Genomic DNA, 12,894 nt, shown 5'->3' on the forward strand with positions numbered 1-12,894 from the left:
AGGTGCTATTATTATTTCCATTTACATTTGAAGAAACTAAGATAAACAGAAGTTAAAGTGGCTCGCCTGGGGTCACAAAATAACAGTAAGGGTCTGAGTTGGGTTTGAACTTGTCTTCCCAACTCTAGGCCAAACCTCTTCCCTGTAACACCTGGCTGCCTTCTTAAGTACCTTTATCTAAAAAAAGCACAAAATGAAGCACTTGTGTCTTCCCTATCCCCATGATAAAGAACTAAAGGCAATTTTAAAAAGAGAGCATAATATCAGAGAATGGCTTCTGGCAATTTCATGGACTTTTCTTCATTAATAAAAAGGACAAGTTTGGAGGCAAACTGAAAATCAGGTTTTCCCAATAGCATTTGTTTGTTGCAAATTAAATAGTGCTATGGTGATCTATCTACCACCATGATTATTAACTCAAGAAGCAATTATGGTATATTCTAAATTGTAGTTTTAAATAAATCAGAGGCTATACACACAAAGTAGAGAAGTAAACTGACAAATATCTGGATAAACCAAAAATAAAATACAATAGTCATTCATTCTTAGCATTTCCCTAACTTAGCTGCTTGTGTGTTCAACATGCCCACAGTTCCATGTGCTTGATAAAAACCACATATCCTTATGCAAGGGTAGGGAGGAGAGGCAACTCTCAAATACACACACACACACACACACACACACACACACACACAAAGATGGAGAGAACAAAAATGTATAGGCACAGAATTTGGAAATTGGATCAGCAGTCTGTAAAGCTGTCATAGATTTTCTTTAGCTGCCATTTTCCCCTCACTCATGTCAGGCATAACCTGAGGTTGGTAATCTGCTTTTGCTCCTTCTTTTGGCCATCCATGTAGTTATTGCACACACACACAAACACACGCATACACACCCTTCATGCCACAGGTAGGATGCTCATGGGACCATATGAATTGGGAGCTTCTTACTCATTGTTGGGATAACTGTTCCCTAGTACTAGAAATGTTAGCTATAGCAATAAGAGAAGAAAAATATTAAAGGAATTAGAATAGGTAAAGAAGAAACAAAAGTATCATTCTTTGCAGATGATATGATGTTATACTTAGAAAATCCTAGAGAATCAACTAAAAAGCTACTTGAAATTATTAACAACTTTAGCAAAGTTACAGGATACAAAATAAAGCCACATATATCATCAGAATTTTTATATATTGAGGCAGCTAGGTGGTGCAGTGGATAAAGCACTAGCCCTGGATTCAGGAGGACCTAAGTTCAAATCTGGTCTCAGAAATTTGACACTTACTAGACACTTACTAGCTGTGTGACCCTGGGCAAGTCACTTAACCCTCATTGCCCCACAAGCAAACAAACAAACAAACAAAAAGAATTTCTATATATTACCAACATTTTCCAGCCACAACAGATAGAGAAATTCCATTTAAAATAACTGTGGACAGTATAAAATACTTGGGAATCTACCTGCCAAGACAAATCCAGGAACTATGTAACCAGAACTATAAAATGCTTTTCACACAAAGTTAGATCTAAACAATTGGAAAAATATTAATTGCTCATGGGTAGGCTGAGTCAATATAATAAAAATGACAATCCTATATAAGTTTATTTAGTGCTATACCCATCAAACTATGAATATATATATATATATATTTTTTTCTGGGCAATTGGGGTTAAGTGACTTGCCCAGGGTCACACAGCTAGTAAGTGTTAAGTGTCTGAGGCCGGATTTGAACTCAGGTACTCCTGAATCCAGGGCTGGTGCTGTATCCACTGTGCCACCTAGCTTCCCCAAAATATTTTATAGATCTAGAAAAATAATAACAAAATTAATCTGGCAAAACAAAAGCTCAAGGATATCATGGGAATCAATGAAAAAATATGAAAGAAGGTAGTCTAGTAGTACCAGATCTAAAACTTTATTATAAAGTGGTAATAATCAAAACAATCTGGTACGGTCTAAGAAATAGACAAGTGGAATAGAATAGGTAGAAATTACACTATAGTAAATGACTATAGTAAGCTAGTAGATGATAAACCCAAGTATCCAAGCTTTTGGAACAAAAACTCATTATTTTACAAAAACTGCTGGGAAAAGTGGAAAGCAGTATGGAAGAAACCAGGTTATATACCAACATTTCACACCATATACTAAAATAAGGGCACAATGGGTACATAAGCAAATTAAGAGAGTATGGAAACATCTGTCAGATTTATGGGCAGAGGAAGAATTAGGGACCAAAGAAGATATAGAGAACAAAACAAAATGCAAAGTAGAGCATTTTGATTATTATTAAATTAAAAAGTTTTTGCATAAATAAAACTAATGTTACCAAGATAACAAAGGAAGCAGAAAACTGGGAAAGAATTTTTGAAACAAAGTATCTCTGGTAAAGGCATCATTTCTCAATTATATAGAAAACTGAGTTAAATTTATAAAAATACAAATCATTCCCCAATTGATAAATGGTCAATGGATCTGAACAGGCAGTTTTCAAACAAAGAAATCAAAAGTATCTATATGAAAAATGAGCTAGATCACTATTGATCAGAGAAATGCAAATTAAAACAACTCTGAGGTATCACCTCAGCCTATCAGAGTGGCAAATATAACAAAAAAGGAAAACATTGAATGCTGGATGGGATGTAGGAAAATTGGTATGCTAATCCACTGTTGGTGGAGTTGTGAAAAGATCCAAACGTTCTGTAGAGCAATTTGGAACTATGCCCAAAAGGCTATAAAACTGTGCATACTCTTTGATCCAGCAATACCACTGCTAGGTTTATATCCCAAAGATAACCCCCCAAAAGAGAAAACGACCTATCTGTACAAAAATATTTATGGCAGCTCTTTTTGTGGTGGCTAAGAATTGGAAATCAAAGGAATGCCCATCAATTGGAGAATGGCAAAACAAACTGTGGTATATAATGGTGATGGAATATTATTGTGCTATAAGAAATGACAAGCAGGATGATTTCAGAAAGGCCTGGAAAGACTTATATGAACTGATGTATAGTGAAGTGAGCAGAACCAAGAGAAGATTGTGCACAGAGATAGCAATATTGTTTGATGAACTGTGAATGACTTAACTAATTTTAGCAATATAACAAGACAGTACCAAAGGACTAATTATGAAACATACTATCCACCTTCAAAGAAAGAACTGATATTTATTGAACACAGACTGAAGCATGCTATTTTTCACTTTCTTCTATTTGTTTTCTTGTACAAAATGACTAATTTGGTATTGTTTTACATAATTACACATGTATAACCCATATCTGATTGCTTACTGCCCAAGGGAGGAGAGGGAGGGAAGGAGGGATAATTTGGAACTCAAAAATATAAATAAAAATGTTTATTATTAAAAAAATTAAGAAAATTGCTTTACTTTGCAATTCTGCCTTGTCTATGTAGATATAACCACATATAAATCTTTCTTTGGTTTGAATTTCAAAGCAAATGACATAATTATAGCAACTTATGATACTAAAATATTGGTGGCATTTAGAAGTTCCTATTTATTTTTTATGAACTATTTTACTGAGGTATTACTCCCTTTAACATTTTCTTTAGTAAAATGAGAATTTCCTTCCATCTTCTTCCTATCCCACCCTGTTGTTTATTTTTAGTGACAAAAAGAAGAAACAAAAACCACCTAGGACTTTGATCACTGCAGATGGACGAGTCTTGAATATTAATGAACCCAAGTAAGTGAGAAAAACAGTAACCTGAAGAAATAAAATTAGTAGGATTTGTAATCATGGTTTTCTTTTTAATAACAGGTTTGCTTTGCAATGAATAAATTTGTCAATTTTAACTGGTTTGGCAGCTCTGAAAAATGTCATTTCCCCACTATATTTCCAAGTAACAAATTCGCCATATTTTCAAACAGGACCAGATTAGATTCAATTTAGCTGACATTCATGAACATTCCATGAACATATAGGCACACCACATGTAAGACTGCCCCAAGTACTGTTTCATAACAATATTGCTATTACATTATAACCAAATCCTATCATTAAAGTCACAGAATCTCACTGTAATATACTTTTCCAGATTGTCTATTTATAATTGTTTTTATGAAACTCCTTTAAACACCTTGTAGTGTGTTTTTGTGGAACCAAATAATGTTGCTAACAGAGTATGTATTTCACTCCCTATTACATATAGAATTAGAGATGGACATTATAAACATGCCTCTTGAGTTGTAACACTGATAGGTTTGGCTTAAATCCATTGAATTGATTTGTTCTTAATTAGCAATGAATAAGCCAATAATGATACTGGAATATCTCTTATGAATGTATCCCCTAAAATCTATTTTAAAAACTTGAAATAAATGCATCAAACATTTTTTGGACTAGGGAAATAAATTTATATTAAATATAGCATGCTATTATTATGCTTGGTGATTTATAGTGTTAGGTTATATGAAGAGTGGACAAGAATTAGGCTCAAACTATAATTACAAAAATATAGTAAATTCTTATCTGGAACAAAACAAATCCTTTCCATTTCCAAATTCAAAGTTATGTATTTCCCATGGATGCATCAGCTATCTGTCAGGAGATGGGTAACATGATTCAGAATAGGTTGTCTGATAATTGATTCATTTAGAGTTTTTAGTATTTGAAAGTTTCTCTTTATGTTATTATGTTCTCATTATATAATTGTTCTTCTGCATCAATTTCTTCTGCATTAGTTCATGCTTCCTTGGATTTTATAATACCATGTATTTCGTCATTTATTATTGTATAATAATACTTCATTTCATATGCAATGGCTTGTTCAAATATTCCCCAATTGATAGTCACCCCCTAATTTCCATATTGTTCCTTTTATTTTTCTTAAAAAAAAATTTCCTTCAAGATCAGGAAAGTTGGCTTAGATTGCAACTATCCCCCTTCTTGACTATCACTCCCTATTCCTGCCTGAACAATTCCTGTTGAATTTATTGTATTTCTACGCTTACCTCTTGGCATGCGCATATGAGTATATGTGTGTGTGTGTGTGTGTGTGTGTGTGGTTATTCATACTATTGTACTTTGTCTGGTTAAGGTAAAAGTTAGTCCTTCCCCCATCCTTACGCCTTCCTCCAAGTTTGTATACTCTTCTTCTCATGAACCTCAATTATGAGAAATGATAAGTTTTACCTTCTTCCTCCTTTCTACACTACTCTATTTTTCCATTTACCCTTCCTTTTCTTTCCCATCTTAAAATCCTCAGAACAGGACCAATCAACCCCTCCCCAGTTTCTCTGTGTTTTTTCTTATATAATATCTTTAATACCCTCTGAAGATATTACTATTCTGAAGGGACTCTTGTTTCTTCTCTATTAGAATATCAGCATTTTATGTCCTTCCAGCTCTTTCCTGTGGTAATATAAATGAACCTTTCCAGGTTTTTCCTCTTGTCTTTGTCTTCCAAAGTTCCTCCTTAGGTCTGGTCTTCTCATCAGGGATGCTGGAAAGTCTTCTATTCCATTAAAGATCCATCTTTTTTTCATTTTTGTAAATTATCCTCAGCTTCGCAGTATAAATTATTCTTGGTTGTAAGCCCATGTCTTTTGCCTATTGTATATTATATTCTATGCTTTCATCTCGTTTATTGTCGAAGTTGCCGAGATTTTTGTGATCCCTTCTGGATCCTTTCTTTCTGGCTGCTTGAAATAGTTTTCTTTAAAGTGGGAACTCTGGATTTTGGCTATGATTGTTCTGGGATTTTTTCTTTTGAGGTTTTTATTTCAGGAGGTGATCAGTGGATTCTTTCTCTTTTCACTTTGTCCTATTGTGTGCCAGATGTTATACAGAAAAAGGCAAAAACAGACCCTGCCTTCAAAGAGCTTCCAATGTAATAGGAGGAGACTACATGCAAACAACTGTGTACAAATGAGATACACTCAGGATAAATGCAAAACGATGTTAGAGGGAAGGCACTCATATTAAGGAAGATTATGAATTGTTTCTTTCCTAATGGAAGATGGCATTTTAGCTGAGGCATGAACAAGTCACAGAAGCCAGGAGGCAGAGATAAGGATCCCCCAGGGATGGGGGAAGCCAGTGAGTTGGGGGATAGAGTGTCTTATGTAAAGAGCAGCAAAGTTGACAGAATGACTAGATCACAGATCATGTGGAGGGTAATAAAGCATAAGAAGACTGGAAAGGTTGGAAGGGACAAGGTTATATGGGTCTTTAAGCCAAATCTACAGTTTGTATTTGATCTTGGAGGCAATAGGGAGCTGCTGGAGGTCGGTTGGTATGGTGGCCAGCAAGAAGGATAATCAGTGGACAGCCTGTCTGCTACATTGATACCCATGAAATGTCAAGAGATCTAGAGGCCATCCACCAGCATGCTGGAGGATTCACTAGAGGATATAATTAAGAAGTTGAAGAGGATGTGAAAAGCTGCTATTGAAATCACTGAAGTGCCTACATCAATGAGATCATAGGTCCATTAGTGAACGTTATTAAGCTCCCACTATATGCCAGGCACTGTACTAAGTGATGGGGTCTAAGAGAGGAGAGAATGTCTCTGCTTTCAAGGAGTTCAAAGTCTAATGGGGAAACATCATGTAAACAACTGTGTACAAACAAGCTATGTATATATAGGATGAATTTGAAAAACAAACCTAAATGTTTTACAATATCATGAATTATAAATAGATAAAAACTATTTTCCAAGTCATCTTGATTTTTTTGCTTAATTTTTATAAACCATGAATAATAGAAATAAAATTGTGAATTCCTTTTCACAATTGTGGCAGTGGGTGGCTCTGTTCCATGCCATCTTGAGAGATCACTTTAGTCATTGTTTTGGGTAGATGTTGTGATAGGTTTTTTTTTTGTTTTTGTTTTTTTGCGGGACAATGAGGGTTAAGTGACTTGCCCAGGGTCACACAGCTGTCAAGTGTCTGAGGTCAGATTTAACTCAGGTCCTCCTGAATCCAGGGCTGGTGCTTTATCCACTGCGCCACCTAGCTGCCCCTGATATTGTGATAGTTTAAAATAATACTTCATCTGTGACATAGTTTCCTTCAGAAATGTCTTTGCGTTCGGTTTTTCTGGTTGAATTCAGCATCTTTTCATTGTTGCACTCTAGAATGGATTATTTATTTTTCATTGTCAAAAGGTTCCAAATTATACTTCTTTCCTTCCTCTAATTCATCTTTATTCCATTGCTGTATTAATTTCCCTTATGAATGGATTATCCTAGCCTTGAAAATGTCCATTACACCCTTCTAGCTTACAGAATCAGTTTCCTTTGCCCTCCACAATCTGGTACCACTTTTGCTTTTCAGCCTTATTTCATATTACTTCCTCCCCTATCCTGCAGCTGAACTGTGCCACTATCTCTTTGTACCCAAACACAGTTGGAACTTTCTCACCTATAAGCCTGTGGTCACACTATTCCCTATGTGTGACTTGGCTCTTTTTTTTTTTTTAGTCTGTCATTTCACTTATCAATTTTTTTCGCTTTCTTCAAAACCCAAATCAAATGCCACCTCTTTTGCCAGACCAGGCCTAGTCCCCATTGTTAATGATATAACAACTTATTTATCTTGAAACCCCATATAGTACTTTGTTTTACATCTGTCTGGTGCACTTGATATGCATTATTATTTATTATATGTATGCGTTTATGTGTCTTATACCCCCTGCTATAATGTAAGGTCAGTGAAGGAAGAAACCATTCCTGATCTTAGTTTTGTACACATTCCTAGCAACTAGGGTAGTGCTTAGGACACTGGGGTGTGTATTTAATTGAATTAAATATTTTTTCATGCAAAACCTGTTCTCTAAAGTACAAATGATTTCCTTAAAAACATAAATTGACTATATATTATGAAATCCTACGCCTGTTTATACTGACATGCGCAACATCAATATTTCTCTATAGAGGTCATTATAAGCTCCTTTCCTGTACATTTTGTCTATTTATAAAATTGATTTCATACACCATAATTTTATTTGGGGATGCATTTTGGAGAATTCTGTGAATTAGAAACAGAATAACAACTTATTAAAAAATATATTTAATGTGTAATTTAAGAGTCAGGAGGACCTGGATTTCTGACTTGCCTCTGGCACAAACTAACTATGTAATGCTGGACAGGTCATTTACCCTTCCAGTGCTCCAGGCAATTCTTGGGGAGCAGCTGAGCAAGTTCCAGACTTCTGCAGGGAGGGGTGTTCCTCTTTGGGAGCTCTATCTAGCTGGTGATGAAATTGTAGGCTGGTAGGACACAAAAAGCAGAATTTAGTGGAAGATCACATAGCATGGGGGGATGGGAAAATGTGGGTAAGGCAATTCCATATGCATATCTTTGAGATTTAGGAAACTTAGTGTATAAAAACCTAAGTAATATTAGCTACAAAAGGGAAAACTGGAAATTTTTATTGTGTTTATACATTAGAAATAAGTGAGTTTCTTTTAAAATAGGTTCTTGTTGATAGTTTTTGGTTTTTAAATCACCCTAGTATCCCATGCATCCCTCCTCCTACCCCTTCCAGAGATGATAAATACTATTTTTTGAAGAGGAAACAAAATTTTAGCAAAACTGATCATCAGTACATTGAAAAAGTCCAGAAATATGTGCATTGTGTAACACATGTGGACCTCCCACCTTTACCAAAGGGTGGGTTGGGGGTATCTTTTCATAACTCTTCATTTGAATTTCATTTATTCTTTATAATTTTGTTACATTTACTTTTGACTTTTTGGTGTGTCATTTCCATTTCCATTGTTGCAGTTACTGTGTATATTGTTTTCATGGCTCTACTTACTTCACCATGCATCAGTTTATATAGATCTTTCCATATTTCTTTGTATTCATCATACCATTTCTTGCAGCACAGTAATATTCCATTACATTCATGTACCACAATTTCTTTATTCATTCCCCAAATGGTGGGCATGTTTCTTATTTGTAGCCATCATAAAGAGCACTGCTACAAATATTTTGGAGTATATGGAGACTTTTTTCTTATCATTGTCTGCCTTGGGGTATAAGCTCAATAATGTTGGCTCTGGTTCAAGGTGTATAGACCTTTTAGTCACATTGTTTGCATAATTCTAAACTACTTTCCAAAACAGTAGTACAATTTTATAGCTCCACTCAACTATGTATTAGCATGCCTATGTTTCCACAACCTCTGCAACATTGAGCATTGCCATTTTGGGGGGGTCATTTTGCCAATTTTCAGATATTAGATAAAACCTTGGCACTGTTTTGATGTATATAATTCTCATTGTTACTGATTTGGAATATTTGTTCATGTGGTTGTGATTACTTGTAAATCTTCTTTTGAGAACTGTTTATTAATAGGCTTTGACCATTTATCTGTTGGGGGATGACTATTAGTCATTCTTATTTCTTATTGCTTATAGATCTTGTGTGCTAAACCATTATCAGAGACATTTGATATATATTTTTCCCCCTTAGGTCACTTCCCTTCTTATTCTAGATGCATTAATGTTGTCTGTGCAGAAGTTTTTCAATGTCAAGTTCACTCTCCTGCTGTACAAAGAGTATTATGTTCCTTCAGTTACTTTATTTTTTAAAAGTTTTTAAAGGGGTCCTGTCCCCATTTGCTCTGTTCCCCTCACTCCTGATCCTTTCTTCTCTTTTGGTATCTCTCTTCCTTTAAGGTTTTATTTATTAGTACTTCTCTCTCTCTCTCTCTCTCTCTCTCTCTCTCTCTCTCTCTCTCTCTCTCTCTCTTTTTGGTGAGGCAATTGGGGTTACGTGACTTTCCCAAGGTCACACAGCTAGTAAGTGTCAAGTGTCTGAGGCCAGATTTGAACTCAGGTCCTCCTGACTACAGGGCTGGGGCTCTATCCACTGCATCACCTAGCTGCCCCAGTCCCTTTTTCTCAATTACTTTTTTGTAATTATAGATTTCTTTCCCCTCTTTTTTCCTTTCAAGCAGAGGGGAAAAGTAATGAAGTAGATTTCCCCTTTCCCTTCCTCCCCTTTAGCTAGTCCTTCTCATTAGTTTTGGAATTTCATTTTTGCACCCCTTTCCAAAAAGAATTTTTTTCACTTTCTTCATCATCTTCTCTTTCAATTACTGATTCACGATCTTTATGATTATCTGCTCTTGCTCTCGCGTTTGCTCTCTTCTTTATATATATATATATATATATATATATATATATATATATATATATATATTACAAACTTCCAAGGTATCCATTCTATGTTCTCCCCTCTAGATGCTTTCTTTCACTGCCACAGAGGACTTGCCCCATGGATTCCCCTTTTCCATTGAGTCTCACTTTCAGAATAATGCCAATTATTGCAGGTGTCAGAGAGGACCCCTCCCCCACTGTGTTCCTGATTATATAGTCCACCACTGATCTAGACCATCTCTTGCAGACCTTTTTTCTACTTTTGCCTGGAAATTTCCTTCCTATGTTCATGCCCTCCTGCTTTTTCAGGTGCCAGTTGCCTGCAGTTATTCCAATTCCCCTATTCTCAGGAAAATACTTTTCAAGCACTGAATCCCATAGGCCTTATTCAGTCTAAGGTCCTCATATTCTTTTACCTTTTCCTGTCATGCTCTTCTTGGAGACCTATAGCCTTTCTCTATGTAACCTGTCTTCAACTATGTTTTTCATGCATAGTGAGCATATTTTCTTTGAATATTCTTGGTTTTTGCTTATCTTTCTCTAGTTTGTCCTTGACTTCTGTGTATTTGCATTCCCAATCTATTGTTTCATCCTTTGTCTCTGTAGTGAAGGTTGCTATTGCAAATTCAAGTTTTTTCTATCGTGTTCATTATTTTTCTGTGTAGAACATAAATTCTACTCAATTCTCATTTATCCTTTAAAACACTCAGGAATGCTATGTTGTGGTTCCATATTCTCTTCAAATTCCTCTGGGTCCTCTGTCTCATCAAGTGTTAGATCATTTACTTTTATTTTGCAGTTTTTACTTATATATACCCGAACTCATTTACTACTAGATCTAGAGAAAATATTTTTTCTTCCCAAAATATTGGTACTTTAAGTCTCCCCCATCCTGTTTATTTTTCTCATCACTCACTTTCTGACTCCCTTCCCCTTGATTGTGTTTTCATTAAGGCTGGATCTCAAAGCATCTTAGCTACCTCCCATACTGGGCAATTCACAATTAAACAGTCTTGTCCTCAAACCCAAATGACTTTTGTATGGTCAGAACTACCTCTCTACTGGCTGTACTCTTTCCTCAGGCTTGACAGAGTGCTACGTATCCCCTGCATATATACTGTGTCCTGTCTTAATGATCTGTCCTACTCCCTCTGTTACTCAGCTCTCTTGCCTAGCAAGGCAGTTCAGAGTCTGTTTTCTCCAGTGCTGGAAGCATTGCTGCAACATTGGTGCTACTGGTTTTTAGTCCACAGCAGGTTTTTGTACCTTAAGGGCTGTGGCCAAGCAGATTCTCAAGGCCTGAATAAAATTCAGTACTTCAGAGTCGGGATCTCTAAGGCACTGGAAAGAGGGAGAGGGAACCAGGTGCTGGGGTGGGTTTTGACATAAGCTTTTGCTATATCCTTGTTATCTGCCAGAAGCACCTCACTGCTGCTAGTATGGAAGGTTGGGGAGGGGTACTGAGTGAGTTAAGGGTCAGTGAGTGACAGTTGTGTTGTTTTCTTGTTTGTTTGCCTTCTTTGGAGTTCTGAGTGCCCTAAACCATGGAAATAGCTGAGTTACTATATCTTTGTTTTATATATATATATATATATATATATATATATATATATATATATATATGAGAGGATTGAGAAGTCATGGGGATCATAAACATTTGTCTAGTTGCTCACATAACTCAATTAATTTTCAATTAACAAAATCTATTTTCTCTCTTCACCTCCCCCATTGAATTAAAAAGAAAAAAGAAAAAGAGGGCAGCTAGGTGGTGCAGTGGATAAAGCACCAGCCCTGGATTCAGGAGGACCTGAGTTCAAATCTGGCCTCAGACACTTGACACTTACTAGCTGTGTGACCCTGGGCAAGTCACTTAATCCTCATTGCCCTGAAAAAAAAAGAAAAAAAAGAAAAAGAAAAAAATTTCTTGTTAGTATTATGCAGTCAAGCAAAACAAAGTCTTAAAGTCCCACATTGTTTCCACCAAAAATATATATCTTATTATGCTTCCTGATATATCACTGATATATCAGTGATAGATTCAGGAAGCACAATAGGATATATATTGGTCCTCTATATTCATGGTTGTTTATTGTGTTGATCAGAGTTTTCATATCTTGTGTGTATAAAAGTATACAATGATATCTAGATTTTAAAAATATGGAAATTCTTACTAATATGTTTATGGACAGAAAAGTATTACCCTTCTAGATTCCTTCAGCAAAAATTAATAGATTAAAAAAGGAAAATTTTAACCACCAGATGTCTCTATTTCTGCACCAATATTAAATATATCTATAAGTTTTCATAATTTTATGTTTGAAAAAATTATAGATAAATCCAATTTAATTTTTCAACGTTTTGCTTGATTCTGGTAAAGTTTTGGAAATAAAAGAAAAATATTTTTGTTCAAATACTAAAATGCCCACATTAATAGAAGTTTTTGTAGTGTATCTTGCTTTGCTTTTAAATATAATGTGATGAGGTGTTTGTCTATATATTTATTATTGAACAAACTGTTTCTTTTTCTCTTTTCCATTTTTACTAGGCTTGATTTTTCTTTGAAAGATGATGAAGAAAATAATCAAATTGTCCTGGATCTTGCTGTATATAGGTAAAGGTATTTTATTACTTTTTATGGTGCTGCTGCTTAACTTATAAATGCAATTTTATTTATTTTCATAGCTAAATGAAAACAGAAAATGTGTCATTCTTTTGAGATAGGCAAACCCCGGTGATTCAATATTAGAGGCTAAAGCCTC

At 35.3% G+C, this 12,894-nt stretch overlaps 1 protein-coding gene across 1 annotated transcript in view; it reads left to right on the forward strand.

Moving 5' to 3' along the window:
* Positions 1–12,894, forward strand: part of DNAAF11 (dynein axonemal assembly factor 11) — a 105,262-nt gene that overhangs the window by 52,894 nt on the left and 39,474 nt on the right. Inside the window, exons 7-8 of the mRNA XM_043978462.1 lie at positions 3,631–3,708; positions 12,681–12,746. Coding sequence (XP_043834397.1) covers positions 3,631–3,708; positions 12,681–12,746 — 144 coding nt within the window. The remainder of the gene's footprint in view (positions 1–3,630; positions 3,709–12,680; positions 12,747–12,894) is intronic.

The sequence above is a fragment of the Dromiciops gliroides genome, chromosome 1, assembly GCF_019393635.1.
Source record: "Dromiciops gliroides isolate mDroGli1 chromosome 1, mDroGli1.pri, whole genome shotgun sequence".
Classification (NCBI taxonomy): domain Eukaryota; kingdom Metazoa; phylum Chordata; class Mammalia; order Microbiotheria; family Microbiotheriidae; genus Dromiciops; species Dromiciops gliroides.